At 40.1% G+C, this 21,035-nt stretch overlaps 1 protein-coding gene across 4 annotated transcripts in view; it reads left to right on the top strand.

The window, feature by feature from the left end:
- Positions 1–21,035, top strand: part of ANK2 (ankyrin 2) — a 238,632-nt gene that overhangs the window by 129,712 nt on the left and 87,885 nt on the right. For all 4 annotated transcript variants that reach the window (XM_024745661.1, XM_024745659.1, XM_024745658.1 and 1 more), the window contains exons 17-21: positions 731–928; positions 5,240–5,338; positions 5,709–5,807; positions 19,221–19,319; positions 20,450–20,548. In XM_024745661.1, coding sequence (XP_024601429.1) covers positions 731–928; positions 5,240–5,338; positions 5,709–5,807; positions 19,221–19,319; positions 20,450–20,548 — 594 coding nt within the window. The remainder of the gene's footprint in view (positions 1–730; positions 929–5,239; positions 5,339–5,708; positions 5,808–19,220; positions 19,320–20,449; positions 20,549–21,035) is intronic.

Raw genomic sequence — 21,035 nt, 5'->3', positions numbered from 1 at the left:
TTTTATTAATATCTTTTTCGCCAGAATGCAGTCCCTTTAGGACAGGGATCAGGTCTTGTCCACCTCTATATCCCCACACCTAGCACACTGACCAGCACACGCTAGGTACCTACTAAATAGCTGTTGAATGAGTAAAAAGTACAACCCAACCCGAAGCACATTAGTAGGAATGTTATAACAAGACCATAGACATCCATTTTACTCTCTTCTATTAAAACCATGTGTGAAATGTAGTATTCAGTTCCAGGCAACACAATTCAAGAGCTATATCGACAAACTAGAATCAGTCCAGAGCAGGTCATCCTTAATGGAGAGAGCTCTAGAAATGGGGCTTCTGTCAGGAATAGTTGAAGGAATGGGAAATTTAGCCTGGAAAACTGAAGACTAAAGGGAGATACGAAAACCATCACCAGGTATTTAAAGGACGGTCATACAAAAGAGGAATCTGGCTTATTGCTCTTCAGGGGCAGCATTATGAGGGGGAGATTTTAAGCTTTGGGGCATTTGTGTCTATATCTGTCTTACATGTAAGTAGAATGGGGTGCCTTGTGACATGGGTTGCAAAGATTTGGGTGTTGTTGGATGGAAACTTATGATGGGCAAGAATTTGGATTTAGTATAAACGCACTTTGAACTTTTCTGTTGATTAGAGATTCTTATTTCCTTCAGACATATATCACGGCAGTTGATAAGCTTACAAATTACATGTGTTTTATCTTTACTTTTTTAGAATGGCTATACTCCTTTACATATTGCTGCCAAGAAGAATCAAATGCAGATAGCTTCCACACTCCTGAACTATGGAGCAGAGACGAACATTGTGACAAAGCAAGGAGTCACTCCACTCCATCTGGCCTCGCAAGAGGGGCACACAGATATGGTCACCTTGCTTCTGGATAAGGGAGCAAATATCCACATGTCAACCAAGGTATTCCGGTTTTGCCTCTTGCTTTAGTGAAGAGTCTTCTGAATGAATGTAAATAGAAACCAATCTAAGATAATTTGGAACAAAAAGGGGGCAGGTTTGAAAGAGAAACAAAAATATCTCATAGAATTCAAGTGTAGCAAAGGAGTCAAGCCTCATGAGGGACCGGAAGATCACAGGGAAGCAGGAGCGAGGCTCACAGACTCTGCCTGTAGGGCTGCATGTTTGTATCTTGACTTTTCCCGACAAGTCAGTTTCATTTGCCTCTCTCTGTGGATCTGCTTCCTGTGCGTCTCTGTGTATGTGACCAAAGAGGCTACCCTATAGCTGCCAATAGTCAGCATCGCTGCAATTCAAGCAGTCAGTCCAGATTGCCATGGTACCTGCTGGTCCTAATTCCAAATTCCAGAGAGGGAGAGAGGTGGCAGTTTCGTCTGGGTTCCGGCCCAAGCAATTGCTTCTAAGCTGCTGGTCTGTGCCCATGACCTAAGTCATTTTCAGCTGGGCTGAGCTTCCGAGGCACCTGTTGGTTGGGAGCAGGGAACTCAGTAAAATAAAGATTTCTGAGCCAGCTTCAGTTGAGCCTAGCTTGGCTGGTTGTTGTGGAGGTGGTCAGATAAAGCACCTGTCCAGAGAATAGCCTTTGTGGACAGCATATTAGCTCTAATAGAGTAATAGTTAGGGACATATCAGAAAAAGAGATTATTCAAATATTTAGATTTTTACAAGTACATGTCAGCCTCTCTCCATATATAGCTATACCCCTATCTATCTTATCTATATCTATCTATATCTGTATCTATATCTATATATTTATATCTATATATACTTCTATTGGAGCCAGCTGCTGAGAAACAAAAAATTGGAGCCTGTATTTATAAGTTAGCTCATCAGTTAGATCTCCTAATATTTTTTGTAACACGTGGTGTGGGTTTAGAGAAAATTAAGTTTCTTAGGATTTTCCACAAATATACAAATAAGATGTTTTCCACATCTCACTGTTGAATTAATTAGTACTTTTGGAGACTCAGTTGTAAGTTGGTCTTAATAACATTTGTAAATGGGTTGTGTAGCTTATGTCCTTTAGAAAGAGCTGTGAAAAAGACAGGCTGTCTTGAATGCCTCTAGAGCCCTATTCTGTGTCTTTATCACTCAGAAGTGTTCCAGTACATCCCTTGCCCTTACGCACTTTTCTCTTCTCTATCGAAAGGCCTCTGAGACCCTTTTTTAAAGCATGGTGAAACTAATTACATGGTTAGCCCTCCAAAAGATATTTGCATTTTAACAAGAATGAACATGATGAAGCCTTATGGTGAAATTCAGTGTGTCAGACAGTCATTAAAGTCCCGGGCATGGATTTCCTTGTGGTCGTTAAAATCATGCCTCTCAGGTGGTCTTTTACCCCACTGGGGATAGTCTCACCATGAAACCAATAGTAGAATATTTCATTTAACATCAGTATACAAATGAGTCATGTAAGTGTTTATTGTCCATTAAAAACAAATCTTCATTAAAAAATAAACACAAGAAATCCATAAACAAATCAGGCAAAATTTTGAGTAGAATGGAAATTCTAGACATTTCATGAAACTGATCACACAGTGCTTCTGATGGTGTAATTTTTAATTCATAAAAATTATAGATACATATCTGGAATCAGTTCACTATGTTCTCCCTGATAGTATTCTTCTAAACATATTACTTCCTTTGAGAGAATTTTAGCAGTCAATCAGCAAATATTTAATGAGTATTTTTGAATATTTTCTCCACGCAGCAATGGAGAAAAATATTCAATTTGAATCACAAAGTATTTATGTTATCTTTATAACAATGATTTCAACATTGGGTGGTGTCTTAAAAACAAAGGCATGATGTACTGATATTTGCTACTAGAGTAAAATGTTAGTAAATATGTTAAGATATATCTGAATAACAATATAATATATAAAAATATGACCCTGGCTTTTGGTTGGTATTATTTGTAATTATACATTATAATAATTAATAAGTTATATATGAAATAAATAAATTATAAGATAATGCAACCGTGAAAGTATCTCAGGTAATAAGCAAAGCTGATAATAAATTCTCCTGTTTTTGTAAATTACATATATTCTTTTTCTACTTAAGACCAGCTAAAATCAGTAATTTCATATTCTCTAAATGATTATTTCTCAGTAAGAACTGTAACATAGAAATGATATTACATTCCTTGTCCAATCACCATGTAATAGTAAAACCAACTGTAAAGTCCACCGGTACATCTTAGGAAATAAATTACTTTTTTTGAAAAGAACTCCTTCAGCATCTTCTATTTTCTTAATTTATTAGGAAGGTTTACATAATTTGATTTAGGTATGCAATTTTACCATAATAAACTATAGAGGATTTTCATACTGGTTGTTAGTTTGCAATCTTATATTGTAGAAAATCCATTCTGCAAAGTCATGTAGAAAACAGCACATATATTTGAAAGGCCATTAAAGATGCCTTGGAGATATTTGATGATCACTTCAATAACATTTTTAAAAGACCAATGATCTCAAAGGAGAAATATTTTTATGTTTGCTATTTTAATATGGAGAAAAACAACATGAAGAATAATCTTCTGTTTTATCCTAATATTCATACTGTTTATACTTTAGGACTGTATACTATTTGTTTAGAAGTGATAACATTTTAATGCAAAAGAGTGCATATTCCACCTCATTCTCATGGTTTATGAAACTCAAAGTTGAGCTCCAGAATTCCTTGGTGGTCCAGTGGTTAGGACTCAGCGCTTTCACTGCCAAGGGCCTGGGTTCGATCCCTCATTGGAGAACTAAGATCCCACAAGCTGCACGGCATAGCCAAAAAAAAAAAAAGGAAAAACAAAAGCTGAGCTCAGCCAGCACTCTAAGAATCAAAAAGCCTTGGACTCTTAAATATAAAGCCCTTTCTCTAGTTGGAGAACTTTTTCTTTCTCTGTAAATATCACTTCGATTTTTTTTTTTTTTTTTTTTTTTTGCAATACGAGGGCCTCTCACTGCTGTGGCCTCTCCTGCCCCGGAGCACAGGCTCTGGACGCGCAGGCTCAGCGGCCATGGCTCACGGGCCCAGCCGCTCCGCGGCATGTGGGATCCTCCCAGACCGGGGCACGAACCCGTGTCCCCTGCATCGGCAGGCGGACTCCCAGCCACTATGCCACCAGGGAAGCCCCCACTTCGATTTTTTAAAGGTCAGAGAACTTGTCAGTTTATAGAAGTAAAGCAGGCCTGCAAAGCCATGGGATGGTCAACTTTAATTGGGTGTGAATTGGGGGAGAGGGGGTGCCAATTCAGAACAAGTAAGATACCTCAGTATACAGATGCAGGATGTACAGGTAGAGGATAAATATACTAGGTATTTGAACAATATAGCAGGAGAGAAACATACGGCATGAATATACTGTCAGCTGGAATATAAGCTCTAAAAGGGCAGAAGCTTTTATTCACTGATATATTCGAGTGCCTAGAACACTTCCTGATATGTGAAAGGTACTCAAAAAACACTAGTTAAACATACAAATGACTTAGGTTTTAAAGATACTCTTTAAATTTCAATTTTGCTTGATGGGAGATACTTGCATATGTAGTGACGCTGCCAGACTGTGGCATTGACTGAATAAACCACTTTTCCCTCCTCCTTTCTCTATTCTTTCATCTTTTATTAATTCTTAACTGTACTTTAATTGCATATTCAAATAATTATTTGATGTATGTGTGCCAGGACATTTACATAAAACTGGCCAAATTTATGGGGCAATATATAAATGATGGGGTCACTATTTAGCACTTAGAGGAACCCCCAAAATAATGTACTATCTTTGGATGCTGGAGAAAATTATTCTGAACTCATTTCCTGTAACTCTGGACATCTTTTTCATTGATGTGATGTTTTATTGATGAAAATATAAATTATTGCTGTGGTTATAATGTAGAAGTAGTAACCGGTTGGTCCATTATTTAAGGAAATAAATTGATTCAACAGGAGGCACAGATGGGTTTGAAATAGATGTTGTTTGGAAGCTTACTAGCTGAGTTATTTTAAAGGCTCACATCATAATATAAGTACACAGTATAGAAAATGTAATTTGAAGGAAGTGTTGAGTAACTTAGAGAGTATGTCTTAGATGGAAAGTCATATTAACTTGGAGGGTTTGTCTTAGATATCAGAAAATGCAGTTTCTAGAGAGAGGCTGTGAACTTTTCAGGATTTTTCAAGACATAGTATTATAGATGATACAATGTATTTTCTTCTTCAATTGTACCCCCTTTGCTTCCCTTCTCTCTATAGAGTGGACTCACATCCTTACACCTTGCAGCCCAGGAAGATAAAGTGAATGTTGCTGATATTCTCACCAAGCATGGGGCTGACAAGGATGCTCACACAAAGGTAAAGCGAGTCACTGTAATATTTGACAGGTTCTGCCTTGGATTATTCCCAGTAGCCCCCATTCAAGTCACCACAAGTCCAAGTTCCCCCTCCTCAAAGCCCATTCTGAATTAGTTATGACTCTCCTGCTCACAAATCTATAATGGTTCTCCATTTTTGCTGAAAGCAAGTGCAAATGGATAGCAGATATTTGGAATCTTCACAAAAAATTCCAACTTTGCAGACTTAGGTTTACCCTCTCTCCCTCATTACTTCAGCTAGTCAGGATGACTTGCACTTTTCTTCCTGTACTTGCTTCCCTCCATGCCCCCCTCTCCCCTTGAGTATTAACTACTAGAGTAGTAATTTATTTGTTTATTATTATTTATAGCTTGGTTACACTCCTTTAATTGTGGCCTGTCACTATGGAAACGTGAAAATGGTCAACTTTCTTCTGAAGCAGGGAGCAAATGTCAATGCAAAAACCAAGGTAAAATACATGTACTCATTTTTATTTTCTATAAACAAATGGTTCGGCTATATGGACACTTCAGTAGCTCGCCATAGTTACAAACATATTTTCTTTTTAGTTCTTCTTAAGTGATTTTGAATAAGCGATGTAGTTTTGTACAGTTGTTGGGACTTTTCATTCTAATAACCTTTGACAGCCATGTAGGCGACATCGATTTAACAATTTACTATAGGATACAATAGATGCTGGCTAGAATATCTTGATGTTCTGGCCGATTTCCTTTACATTGTTTCACGGCCTTGGCCCTCCCCTAGCCCTCAGTCTCTGGTGAGGAAATACAGACAGGCAGCCTGGACTGCATGCCTTTCATTTTTAATGAATTCTGTCACATTTGGACTACCATGTGGTTGTGCTCAGTGAGGCAATACTGTGTAAGGCCTGGCCTGGAAGATTTCAAAGATAATGCAGAGCTGACTGTTTTTCTCAGTGCCATCTGAAGGGTCCTATCCTGCAAAGCATGATGGGAACATAAAACCACACTTCAGTATATTCACATTATTTCAAGGAAGAGAAATGCATAAAATGACTACTGCTACTATGCATAATATAACCTGCAGCTCCAATTTTCTTGGTCCAAAGAAGTATGTAATTGCATTTGTTTAAGTTTATGTATCAGAAATCACTAACTGCAGCTGTGTGAATAGGCTCAAGTAAATTAGTGTGAGCACATTCGGGAGTTTTCAAAGTCATCATTCAAGATGCTAATAATTCGCCGCCACCATCTTGAGTTGAGCTGTCGTGGTGTCCCGATTTCCACGAGGAACTCTGGTCTGAAGTGCTGGGTTCGAGGCCTCTGCATGCAGTACCCTATGAGCAAGTAAAAACAGAATAAGCACAAAGGGAATAAAAAGGCTCCAGGGCTGGGCAGAGCTGCTGGTGAGGCTTCCCAGGGGGATAAGACTCTGACAGACTACACAATTGACACAGAAAAAGAGAGAAAGAGAGTGAGAGTAAGAGAGAGACAGAGAGAGAGAGAGACAGAGAGAGAGAGAAAGAGAGAGCTGCCCATGTGGAGCATAGCGCTCAGGCACACGGCCTGCCAAGCTGAGGTGTTGGGCGCAGCCATTTCACACTAGGAACTCTGGTCTGAAGAGTGGGGTGCACTTCAAGTGAAACTAGACAAGCACAAAGGAAAAGAAAAAAAGATATACAGGTATTCCACCAGACACAGCCCTACCCACTAGAAGGACAAGATCCAGCCCCACCACCAGACCACAGGCACCAGTCCCCTCCACCAGGAAGCCTACACAAGCCACTGAACCAACCTCACCCACTGGGGGGCAGACACCAAAAATAACGGGAACTACGAACTGGCAGCCTGCGAAAAGGAGACCACAAACACAGTAAGTTAAACAAAATGAGAAGACAGAGAAAAATGCAGCAGATGAAGGAGCAAGGTAAAAACCCACCGGGCCAAACATATGAAGAGGAAATAGGTAATCTACCTAAAAAAGAGTTCAGAATAATGATAGTAAAGATGTTCCAAAATCTTGGAAATAGAATGGAGAAAATACAAGAAACGTTTAACAAGGACCTAGAAGAACTAAGGAGCAAACAAGTAATGATGAACAACACAATAAATGAAACTAAAAATACTCTAGAAGGGATCAATAGCAGAATAACTGAGGCAGAAGAACGGATAAGTGACCTGGAAGATAAAATAGTGGAAATAACTACTGCAGAGCAGAATAAAGAAAAAAGAATGAAAAGAACTGAGGACAGTCTCAGAGACCTCTGGGACAACATTAAATGCACCAACATTCCAATTATAGGGGTCCCAGAAGAAGAAGACAAAAAGAAAGGGACTGAGAATATATTTGAAGACATTATAGTTGAAAACTTCCCTAACATGGGAGAGGAAATGGTCAATCAAGTCCAGGAAGTGCAGAGTCCCATAAAGGATAAATCCAAGGACAAACACACCAAGACACATATTAATCAAACTATCAAAAATTAAATACAAAGAAAAAATATTAAAAGCAGCAAGGGAAAAGCAATAAATAACATACAAGGGAATCTCCATAAGGTTAACAGCTGATCTTTCAGCAGAAACTCCTGGCAGGACCATATTTAAAGTGATGAAAGGGAAAAACCTACAACCCAGATTGCTTGTGGATTAAATCTCCACAATCAACTTGAGGTACCCTGCATCTGTGGAATACCTGAATAGACAACGAATCATCCCAAACTGAGGAGGTGGACTTTGGCAGCAAGATATATTATTGTTTCCCCTTTTCTCTTTTTGTTTGAGATTTTGAGATGTTTCTGTGTGAGATTTTGTCTGTATAGCTTTGCTTTCACCATTTGTCCTTGGATTCTGTCCGTCTGTTCATTTTTTCTTCTTTTTCTTTACTTTTTAAAATACTTTCCATAATGATTATTTTTTATTTTAATAACTTTATTTTTTTTAATCTTACTTTATTTTATTTTATCCTCTTTCTTTCTTTCTTTCTATTTCTTCTCCCTTTTATTCTGAGCCGTGTGGATGAAAGGCTCTTGGTGCTCCAGCCAGGAGTCAGCGCTGTGCCTCTGAGGTGGGAGAGCCAACTTCAGGACACTGGTCCACAAGATACCTCCCAGCTCCACGTAATATCAAATGACAAGAATCTCCCAGAGACCTCCATCTCAACATCAAGACCCAGCTTCACTCAACGACCAGCAAGCTACAGTGCTGGACACCCTATGCCAAACAACTAGCAAGACAGGAACACAGCCCCATCCATTAGCAGAGAGGCTGCCTAAAATCATAAGGCAACAGACACCCCAAAACACACCACCAGACGTGGACGTGCCCACCAGAAAGACAAGATCCAGCCTCATCCACCAGAACACAGGCACTAGTCCCTTGCACCAAGAAGCCTACACAACCCACAGAACCAACCTTAGCCGCTGTGGACAGACACCAAGAACAATGGGAAATACGAACCTGCGTCCTGCGAAAAGGAGACCCCAAACACAGTAAGATAAGCAAAAGGAGAAGACAGAAAAACATACAGCAGATGAAGGAGCAAGGTAAAAGCCCACCAGACTTAACAAATGAAGAGGAAATAGGCAGTCTACCTGAAAAAGAGTTCAGAATAATGATAGTAAAAGATGATCCAAAATCTTGGAAATAGAATAGCGAAAATGCAAGAAACATTTAACAAAGACCTAGAATAACTAAAGAGCAAACAAACAATGGTGAACAACACAATAAACGAAATTAAAAATACTCTAGAAGGGATTAATAGCAGAATAACTGAGGCAGAAGAACGGATAAGTGACCTGGAAGATAAAATAGTGGAAATAATTACTGCAGAGCAGGATAAAGAAAAAAGAATGGAAAGAACTGAGGACAGTCTTAGAGACGTCTGGGACAACATTAAACGCACCAACATTCGAATTATAGGGGTCTCAGAAGAAGAAGAGAAAAAGAAAGGGACTGAGAAAATATTTGAAGAGATTATAGTTGAAAACTTCCCTAATATGGGAAAGGAAATAGTTAATGAAGTCCAGGGAGCACAGAGGGTCCCATACAGGATAAATCCAAGGAGAAACACGCCAAGACACATATTAATCAAACTGTCAAAAATTAAATACAAAGAAAATATATTAAAAGCAGCAAGGGAAAAACAACAAATAACACACAAGGGAATCCCCATAAGGTTAACAGCTGATCTTTCAGCAGAAACTCTGCAAGCCAGAAGGGAGTGGCAGGACATATTTAAAGTGTACATAGTTTTGGAAGTTTTAGCCACAGCAATCAGAGAAGAAAAGGAAATAAAAGGAATCCAAATCAGAAAAGAAGAAGTAAAGCTGTCACTATTTGCAGGTGACATGATACTATACATAGAGAATCCTAAAGATGCCACCAGAAAACTACTAGAGCTAATCAATGAATTTGGTAAAGTAGAAGGATACAAAGTTAATGCACAGAAATCTCTGGTATTACTATACACAAATGATGATAAATCTGAACGTGAAATTAAGAAAACACTCTTTACCGTATGCTAACACATATATATGGAATCTAAGGAAAAAAAAAAAGGTCATGAAGAACCTAGGGGTGGGACAGGAATAAAGACACAGACCTACTAGAGAATGGACTTGAGAATATGGGGAGGGGGAAGGGTAAGCTGTGATAAAGTGAGAGAGTGGCAGGACATATATATACACTACCAAACGTAAAACAGATAGCTAGTGGGAAGCAGCTGCATAGCACAGGGAGATCAGCTCAGTGCTGTGTGACCACCTAGAGGGGTAGGATAGGGAGGGAGACGCAAGAGGGAGGGGATATTGGGATATATGTATATGTATAGCTGGTTCACTGTGTTGTACAGCAGAAACTAACACAGTACTGTAAAGCAATTATACTCCATAAAGATGTTTAAAAAAAAAGATGCTACTAATTAGAAACATAAGTTTTGGAACTCAGTTTTTTATATCCTCTTTGAAGTAGAAACAAAAGCATGCCTATACATAAGCGTATTTGTAACTGAATTAAAAATAATTTTTTAAATTATTGATAATATTAATAACGTTTGAGATTCAAAACTTCTAATCTGACTCTAACAAGAATAGCTATTGCCTAGTTTCTGAGCAGTTCTTGAGTTTTCATGAAATTGCACTTGAGACTTATTTAAAAGCTTCCATATGAATTCTCAGGCTTTAGCGTGTGATACCTTTTTGCTGAGTCAGTTCACATATAAGTATTGCTGGAAAGACTTTCTTGTTGGAATCCAGGTATTCTCTGGAAAGGCATAAATGCAGCAATGCAATGAGATTTTGTCAGAACTTGAAAACGTTTACCATATTTTTTTGTTAAGTATTTGTTGAAATTGTTAGGATATTTAAAAGCCAGACATGTTGTCTATATAACATCGTTTACCTCCCCTGGGTTTCATCTGCATTCAAATGGACATTTGGTTGAGAGAAAAATCTCATTTTAACTTTTCATATTTTAAAAAAGTGAACTATGTAGATTTTACCTGCTTTTGGAAGTAATATATCTTTTCATATATCTTCAGGGGAGTGGACAGATACATACCTCAAAGGACATTCTTTTAATAAATACTTCAGAATTTTTTCACAGAAAATGACATTTTTGGAGGAGGAATCATGTTTTCTTCCTCACATCCCATATGTAACCATAGTTACTAAAAAATTGTTTTGTTGCTATGAAAATAAAAACATACGTATTTCGTTTACTCTTCAAACATTCATCACTTGGTATAAAAATTTGGGAAATTTTATAAAACTTTGGTATAATCTTTATAAACACAGTGGAAAGGAGTAATTTTTTTAGGAAAAGAAATATTACTTACTTTATGCTCCTGAAATATCCATGGATTACTTGACTTGAGAGCAGAGTCCTTGCAGTAGCTATAAGTTTCCCAGAGTCCTTGTAATTGATTTATATTTCCAGGTTTCCTGGGGTCATTCCATTGTAGGGATACATAACAGACAAGGCAAAGCTGATGACATTCCAGACTGGGGGTAGTCAGACAAATAGACTGTCACACATATGGTACATCCCCATGGATGGAAAGGCCAGAGTGAAAGCATAGAAGGAATCCTGTGGCACCCTATGCATTGTTTTAAAAAAATCAATTAAGTAAATTTTAAAGATCTAATTGGCTTTATTGAATGATTCATGAATCAGCAGCATCTATCTAGCAAGTAGAGAGGAGTTCCAAAGGACTGCAAAACGGGAAAGGTTTTAAAAGGCAGAACAAGGAAGTCATAAAGAAAAAAGATTATTTCGGACCTAGGTATCCTACGTATGGGGGACAGAAGGGGTCTAAGTGGCAGGTTACCTCTTCGTTTTGGGGATGGTGAGGGCCCACGTGACAGATTACGTTCTTGGTGCTGACCAGAAAATTCCTGACTGACCAATTAAGACTACATTTCTGGCGAGGTTGAAGCTTCAGTTAGGTTAGGTATTAAGCCCCGGTTTCATGGTGTGGCCTAGCACAAGTGACTCCATTTTTTGGCCTATGGCTTTTCTTTTTAACAGTTCCCCCCTTTTGATCAGACTTTCAGCTTAACTGAAAGAAGTGATCAAACTTTAAGGCATTAGCCTCACGCTCAGCTACCTCTCTGAAGTTCTCATGGTTTTTATCATCCCTTTGGTGGTATCCATAGGTTATGATGTTTCTTCTACCCCTGTGATATTCAAAGATTATATCTTCAGGTTCACAATCTTTAAATTGGTTATTCTCTTCGTTCCTTTCCTGATGTTCCAGTCTTAGGGAGATCATTTGCTTTGTGGTTAGTGGCTGTGAACAGGTATTTAAAGCTTTTGCCAGAACACGATGCACGAGGGAGATTATTATAATTATTATAAGCAGGATAATTCCCAATGTTTGGAGTGCACTTCTGAGCCACGGTGCCCAAGACCGAAATCAATTGAAATCAAGACCTCATTGAAGGAGTCACCTTTTTAAAGCCAAGTGGCTTGCTCAGTGATTTTATGTAATTGTTTCAACTTCCCCAGAAGTGTTAATCCAAGTGCAGCGGGGGGTGTTGGCTGCAACACACACTCTTGCTCAGCTCAAACAGAATCAAGGGCTATCCTATTATCAAGAATAACTTTAGCCACAGAGTCTAAGGACCTTTCTTGGGCAGCTCTTATCTTCGCAACAGAATCTGGAACATCTTCAAAAGTTAAAGAGAGGTTCCTCATTAACATTTACTCCTAATCAGGGATGTAGGGATCTGTCAAAGAGAGTTAATTTGGAATCATGCATGCCTCCTGGTATTAAGGGTCTGTGGACCGTGTAGGCAGTTGCACTCTGGTTATTCTTGCCTTGTATCCCTTTCTTTGCATAGAACATGGACACAAAGTTTCCCAAATTTGGGGTATTAATAAGAGACAGGGAAACATACCAGGGGTCTCTAGCCTCATGGACAGATCCAAGTTTTTGATGACAAATCCAGCAGTCTGAAAGGTTACTTCTCTTAGCAATGGCCTGGGAGATATGAATGGTGGTGTTATCTTTCCAGGCCAATGCTGGAGTAAAGGAAAGGAGAAGAGAGGGTTTCACGTTTAGTTAAAGCATGAAGTCGTGATCTGGTGTCTTGGGAAGAAGCAGTCTACCTTGATGTCAGCTACTTCTCTTCCTAGTCAGTTTAATTTGGAGGTCTCCAGCATTTGGATGGGACCAGATGTCAGCTGGAGTCTTTGTTAACAGTGAAATATGTACCCAAGGCTTGAATTGTTGAAGTTTCGCTGTCATCTGAATAGTAAAGGGGACTTGGTATAATCCCTTCCAAGAATATCCAAAGGCAGGCTTTATGCTTACCAATTCAGTTTTATGATCTTCAAGTTATCAGAAGCCTGCACTTGTCAAAAAGTTATTTTCTTGAATTTTTCTGAAGATGAAATACTTTTGCCAGAAGACTTTTGCAAAGTGTCAGAGTAAAACAATAGCTCTCTGCAAATGACAGAAGACTTAAAAAATGTCCATTATTAAAGACCTGATGGAATTAACAAGCATATTTAGTTATTTCTGTGACATACAACATATTTAGATAATAACTGGAATTAGGACATATCAGATTTCCAGGAATTTCACACAATTTATGAAATACTTATATACCTGTAATAAACACAACATAAAGAAGGTTTGTATTACTTCTTACATGCTTCCCATGTAATTTAACATACCAAATAAGCATAATTAATACCAAATAAGCATCTCCCTTTTTATAAGGAGAGAGAACAAATCTTTTGAAACATTCCAGGGGCCCTCTGGAAAATTTCCATGTTAGTTTAAGGTCAAAAAGACTTCATTTAGAATTTGATTTTGGGGAAGTTTGTCAAAAATATCAGAAGATTTTATAACTTGATCAAATAGGGTCATAGGTCATTGTGAAACAATACTTAGTTACCTATTTAATCAAAATAACAAAGATTTCCTAGGTAGACATTGAAGGTTACATAGTTCTGAGCAAAACTTAGCTCTTTTAATATCTAGAGGACTAGGTTTATTTAAGTAATCAATGACCTGATAATGAGAACATAGGTGATTATTTTGACAAGATATAATATCTTTGTTTTTTCTAGGCAGATTACTTAAAGAAAAACCTTTCGTAATCTCTTATTTTCAAGAACAGACTTATAGAAAACAAAAAATGTTGACCTTCTCACAGAGAAAAAACCAAATTCCAATTTTGCACCAGCCAACTTTTGATATTCAAACTTATTTACCTAACTAAATTCATTCTACTAATCTAGTCCTGACCACATGTAAAATTCCTTTTCCTTATTATTTCTAGTAGGCTTAACTAACTGCACATATAAGAATATTTAACTCTTAGTAGCCTTTAATTTCTAGTGAAAACTAAGAAGTAAGCATTATAAACTGTCATTTATATCAGCATTCTGTTTACTGGCAGACTTATAAATACTTTTTATAATTTCTGGAAAAATGCTTCTCACAATGGCACAAAAGATGTTTGCTAATAGACCCAAATATCTTTAATTCCTTTGTGAAAGGAAGCAAAAAGTGGATAAACCTATGCCCAGTAATAAATGTTTCAATATTTTATCCTATTTGGAAATGGTCTGGATATTCAATGACTATCCATCATTTAATTCAACTTAGCAAAACTTTAAGGTTTCAGGATACTAGAAAGATTTGGGGTAAGTACGAAAAAGTTCATCTAGAAACTTTTCTCTCACTTACACCCTTTTAATTTACTTGTTTTCAATAATTATGTTTAGACCACCCACAAAAACCTCATGAGACATTAGACAAAGTCTGTTAATGTTCTAGGTTATTTTTCTGGCTGACAAATTTTGCAAGAGATAACATGAATTTATTTGACTAATAAGCCCAGGTAGAATAAAAAGTTTTGTCTGCATTATATTCAATGTTATTAACTCTAAAGGCATATCTATTTTCATTAAACCATCAAACTTAAACTAGCCTTTATTTACCAAACATTATCGCAGATCATGTGAACTTGAAAAGCATTTGGGTTAGTTTGAATCCTAAATTTGTAAAAGGCTTGCTTGTTTAAGCCAGTTAAATGGAGCTCTTTTACAAATTAACTTTAGCAATACCATTCAAAGGTAGAAACATGCCACACACCTACAACACATATATAGACACACATGAGCATACAGACAGACATAAACAGAGATCTTACAGTTTTCATTTAAAAATTTTCCTTGAACTAGATTTTTGGGCAAGAGTGCTGCTTTAGCAATTTGTATTTTTTTTAAAGTCCCCTTCCCCACCTCCTTTTTCTTTTCCTGCAGTTCTCTAGAGCTATACTTATAGCTTTGCAAAGACTTTTAAGATAAGGACAGTTGTTCTCAATTCCTTAAAGAACTGGGTTGGAGCCTGGATGCTAATGGACTGACATACCCCTCTACCTATGTTGGAGTGTTTCTCTCTGGTTACATTTAGCTTAGAGAAGATGGCCAAAAAAATTTTTTTTTAATCTGTCAGGCTCTGAATATCAGCTTCCAATTTGGCCAAACCTCTGGTTATAAAGTTATTAAATCCTTTCAAATATCTTGTCAGTTTTCAGCCAGGGCAAACAATGGATATTTCTGGTAATATTGAACAAACTCTTGGACTCGAGGTGTCCCCCAAAAGGGTGCAAAAGATATTATATTCACAAGATCTAGAGTCACCCAAAGGCAAGCAAAAGAAAGAACTGACAACTTGCATGTCCCAGGCAGGCAGAAAGCCAAGCCAGGTACTTAGGGCATCAAGCAAAACAAGCAAGAAGGCAATGGCTATCCCTGGGAGAGAAAGGATCAATAACTAATGGATCTGTATTTGGAAAGGAAGGGACAAGTTGAAATTTTATTTTCCTCTTTCACCTGGGCACTATGGACAGGTTCAGTAGAACTGGGTTTGGTAAGAATTCTTACCTTTCTCTGGCTTCTGCCATTTTTCCCTGGATCCCCTCTGCAGGCTCCTGTTTTTTATTCACTTCAATTTTAGCTTTTCTTGGCTAAGGGCATAGTGTAGCAGTTTACCAGAAGATCCCTCAAAGTCTCATCAACTCTGAGAGGTGTCCATATGGGGGCCCTCCTTCGAAGATAGGCATGGGGGTGTCTGTAAGGCCATTAACATGGTGGGCTTTTGTTTACAGTCTCCTGTTCTCTTTAGAGTGGAAAAGACAATTCAGACAGGATTACTAGAATGAATACTTAAGTAAAGGAGGAAAGAGGAGACCACTGGAGTGACGTCAGTCTTACAGTCTTTTGTTTTAGGAACCTCTTATATCTTTAATTTTTTCTTAGCTCTTTGCAACAGAACTTTCAGTGGAGCTATTTTGAAATTTTGAACCCTTTTGGAGGCTTTTGCATACCAATTAAAATATGTATCCCTTGCTTTTAAGTTCACTTCTTTTTTTTTTTTTTGCGGTACGTGGGCCTCTCCCTGCTGTGGCCTCTCCCGTTGCAGAGCACAGGCTCCGGACGCGCAGGCTCAGTGGCCATGGCTCACGGGCCCAGCCGCTCCACGGCCTGTGGGATCTTCCCGGACCGGGGCATGAACCCGTGTCCCCTGCATCGGCAGGTGGACCCCCAACCACTGCACCACCAGGGAAGCCCTTAAGTTCACTTCTTAAAAGATTTTATCTAATTGGAATGTTCCTCATAATGGCCACTGTAATTTCCCTGAGGGCTGGCAGCAGTTCGGTAGGACCCTAGCTTCATATGGGGTTCAACTCACATTTCTGTCCAGCCATATTTTGCCACAAATGGAGTGCCACCCACATTTCTGTCTGGTCATATTTGGGGGTCCCCAACATGATAGTTACCAGGTAAAACTCTCAGGACACAGTAAGATTTTGACATTTTTGTAGACATCTATAGCTTCTGCGATTATAGTTCTTAGACATAAAACAGGCAGTTGTGCCAGAAGGTGGTGCACTTGACTCTTAGAAATTAAAGATCCCATCTCTTTTAGCTAGGCTTTATCTACACAAAACAGGACAGACAAGTATGGGTACCTTAACACTGCAGAATTAAGTACAGTAAATACCAAATACTGCAGCCTGGCCAAGAAAAAGGCCCTGGTACACTACCAACAATTCCCAACTTGGAACCTGAGACTGAGGTGAAGAACTGAACCAGCAGACCTCAACAAATAGGGTCTGTGGACTGATTCCAAACAAATGGGGAACTGTAGCTAGCAGTTCCCAACATGGAATCTAGGGACAGAACCATAAGCTGGGGTTTCCAATCAAATAGGAAATTGTGGTCAGGACTACCAGAAGTACCCAGCATGGAACTAGTGATTCCAAACAAATTGGGAACCAACTGGAAAGCCAGTTAGATCTGGAGTTCAACACAAAAAGAGCAGAGCTCAAACTGAGAGGAACTTACCAACAGCCCCCAGAAATGGAGAGAAAGACAGTGGACTCAGATAGGAGTTTGCAGGTATCACGACTGTGTTTCTTGTTGTCCCAAAATGCCATCAGAACTTCACTTTGGTTCACACTGCTGCCACCAAATCTGTTAAAAAACCAAAATTCATCTGACTAAATTTTAAAGCTCTAATTAGCTTTATTGAATGATTCATGAATTAGGCAGCATCCTTCTGTGAGTAGAGGGGAGCTCCAAAGGGCTACCAAAAGGGAAAGATTATTAAAGGCAGGACAAGCAAATCATAAAGAAAAATGATTATTTCAGGCTTAGGTAACCTACCTATGGGGGACAGAAAAGGTCTATGTGGCAGATTACTTCATCTTCCTTTGGGGAATGAACGTATTACCTGATTGGTATTGACTAGAAAATTCTTGACTGCCTGGTTAAGACTAAATTTCAATTAGGTTAGGTATTAAGCCCCAATATGGTGGTGTGGCTTAGCATAAGTGACTCCATCTTGGGCCTGTGGTTTTCTTTTTAACAGCACAGAGTCAGACACTTCATGTAGACAGGAGAAGCAAATGTGCCTGTTGGTCATGAGGAGGCAGTGACACTAGATATAGGGAACATATACTCATATAGGGAACATATAACCCAGGACTACTACTCAGGACTTTGTGCCCAGGACACTTGGGTTTGACATACATAGATGAAATTTTATTGGGGGTGAGGCAGGTAGACAATAAAAAAGTAATCTAGTAGTCATTGTCTATCATGCTCTTCTACATAGGATCTGAACCTAGAATGACTGTGAAGAAATTACTTAACCTTGTTATTTTCAGTTTCATCATCTCTGAAATGGGGAGAAAATTATTCATTTATTCAGTCATTTGTTCATGCCCTCATTTAGGCATCTATTATTTATAAAACACCTGTGTACCAAGCACTCTCATTTTCAGAATGGTAATAAAGATTAAAAGAGACAATGGGGCTTCCCTGGTGGCGCAGTGGTTGAGAGTCCACCTGCCAATGCAAGAGACACGGGTTCGTGCCCCGGTCCGGGAGGATCCCACATGCCGTGGAGCGGCTGGGCCCGTGAGCCATGGCCGCTGAGCCTGCGCGTCCGGAGCCTGTGCTCCGCAACGGGAGAGGCCACAACAATGAGAAGCCCGCGTACCGCAAAAAAAAAAAAGAGACAATAAATATAAGGTCCAGTATCTGGCATAAAATGGATGCTTAATACACAAGAGCTATTAATGTTTTGCTGTGCCTCCAAAGATTCAAATGCAGTTTAATTAATGTGTATATGCGACCAACCTGTACCATACCCACCACCCACTAGAGTTTTGAGCAAGATTGGTGTCCCACTAACCTCAACAGCAATTCCTCACAAATCACGGATTACAGAACTTTCATTGGAGTGAAAGTTTAGACTAGAATGTTAAAAAGAACCTACTTTTAAAAAACATTATTTAATTGAAAGTGGGCCACTCAGCTTCCAATGAAATCTTCTCTTAAGTGCGTACGTCTTTGACTGAGGTGTTCTCTGAAAGGAATATAAGATTTAGATTTATTTTCATTGGCTTAGAATTCTTAAAGCTAGCCCAGAGGTTAATGATGAAGGAAGTCTCGATGAACAAGCAGCTGTTTGTATGGTCCTCCGAAGCTTCAGTTAAACACTTGACCATTCCTTTTTCCTAGGGAAGAAATCACTGTGACAGTGCTCTTTCTCATAAATCTTCTCTCAGCATACACATTTTTAATGCTAACTCAAATGCTAATTGGTGAAAATATAACTCTAGTTATGATTTGGAGTCTGTTAATCTTGCTACTTCATAAGCCAGCCTCTCTGTTTAGCAGACGATAAGGTGTGTGTGGGGGGGGGAGTTTTGCTGCTGAGAAAATGGGCTGCTGGTGATACTGTGCTCCAAAGACGCAGGCATCCGTGACGGTTTGGTTGTAAATAAGACTAAGAAATTCAAAATAAAGGCTAACCTAGTTTTCCTCCTCCTTTTGCAAATCTCTGCTCGATCTGCCGCTACCATCGTCTGCAGAACGGCTACACGCCTTTGCACCAGGCCGCCCAGCAGGGCCACACGCACATCATCAACGTCCTGCTGCCGCACGGGGCCAAGCCCAACGCCACCACCGCGGTAAGGCGGCGCCGGCTGCCCCTTTCCGCGCAGCTCCTTCCTTGCCCCCGCCCCCATCCCCCTCAAGGGGGGCCGCTTGGCTGAGCTGAGTCCCCATACAGCCTCCTTAAATGAGCCTCCGCACTCGGAAAAGCCTGGGATTTCCAGAAATCAGCCTGGGATTTCCCGAAATCAGCCTGGGATTTCCCTGAGAGCGCTCGTCCCGGGAGGGAGCGCTCGTCCCGGGAGGGAGCGCTCGTCCCGGGAGGGAGCGCTCGTCCCGGGAGGGAGCGCTCGTCCCGGGAGGGAGCGCTCGTCCCGGGAGGGAGCGCTCGTCCCGGGAGGGAGCGCTCGTCCCGGGAGGGAGCGCTCGTCCCGGGAGGGAGCGCTCGTCCCGGGAGGGAGCGCTCGTCCCGGGAGGGAGCGCGCCGCGGCCTGACCCAGTCTTTCCTCCGGGAGGGGGCCCTGCGCTCGGGCTGCTGGAAAGAGCTCGGCTTCCAGCTGGCTCTCGGCTGGGCGCGGAGTCCACCCCCTCCCGCCCGGCCTTCTTAACGGAGCACAGTTTCCGAGGCCGCTGGCTCCGACTAAGCTGTTTGGGATGTGGAGCCGTTGAATTGTAAACTAAGCGGTTTAACAAACCGGGATCCCCAGTGGCTGCTGGAGCCTGCGTTGCTTGTTTGTGTGCTTTTTGCTGCACGGTGAGCTTCTGCACAGCTGCAGCTGAATATGTTACTGTGTTCCCTGTGGTAACATCTTACCTGCAACAGATGGCCTGACCTCTGTTGAGGAGTGAGTGTACTTGGTACTTGAATAGTTTTCTTCGGAGGCCTCATCCTCAGTTCAAGAGTTACTTTCCTAAGCATAGTACAGGATTCGGAGAGGGGTTTGACAACTTTAGGGTTAAAGCCGTCAAGCGCTTCTTATTAGAAAGAGCAAGCAGCTGCAGCTTGTTGTGTTACCATGGTGACCTGGGCTATAGTCTAAAGAAGTTACAAAGAAGATTCAGATGTAATGGTAAAAACTAGTGATTTTCCTAAGCTGTGCCTGTTTTGGAAGGAAATGCTGGCTCATGTGGAGCCGCGGGTGAGCTCATTGGCTCACATCGCCGTCCTCCCTCCCGGCTCTCACTCTCTCTTTCACTCTGTCTTCAGAATGGCAACACTGCCTTGGCGATTGCTAAGCGTCTGGGCTACATCTCCGTGGTGGACACCCTGAAGGTTGTAACCGAGGAGGTCACCACCACCACCACGGTAAGTGAAAGGAACCCATCGGCTTCGGCTCCCTTGTCGTGGCTTTTAAGCCACAGACATTTTCACTTACAAAATGTTTTGAGCTTTTGATTTTGAACTTCTTTTATTGTAGAGCATACATTGAAGTATGCAGATGTAAAGGCATTTACACAACTAGTAACAGGGATTTCAGCTTCCTTTAGTCAACATAAATCCATATAAAATGCGTGAATGTAATTTTATAATACTTAGTTCCTTTTTCTGTGACTGACTTCTTTTTTTCTGGCTCCTCTGCCCTGTTGCTGTAGTTGAGTGTGACACCTACCGCTGGCAAAGTGGTAGGACACTCCACAGCAAACTTTTTATCTTAGCCTGGAGGTCACGCCAGACTCTGGGAAGACCCTGATCCCTGCTACGCTCATGACTGGGTCAGATGCATTCCCAGTGAGAACAATTCATCCTGCTTTTCTTCCTATTTCGGATTATTTTTTATTCAAAAAGAAAATCG

This window comes from Neophocaena asiaeorientalis, unplaced genomic scaffold (assembly GCF_003031525.2).
Source record: "Neophocaena asiaeorientalis asiaeorientalis breed wild unplaced genomic scaffold, Neophocaena_asiaeorientalis_V1.1 scaffold975, whole genome shotgun sequence".
In the NCBI taxonomy this organism is placed as follows: domain Eukaryota; kingdom Metazoa; phylum Chordata; class Mammalia; order Artiodactyla; family Phocoenidae; genus Neophocaena; species Neophocaena asiaeorientalis.
The sequence above is the reverse complement of the archived record's forward strand: the minus strand, read 5'-3'. Positions and strand labels throughout refer to the sequence as shown.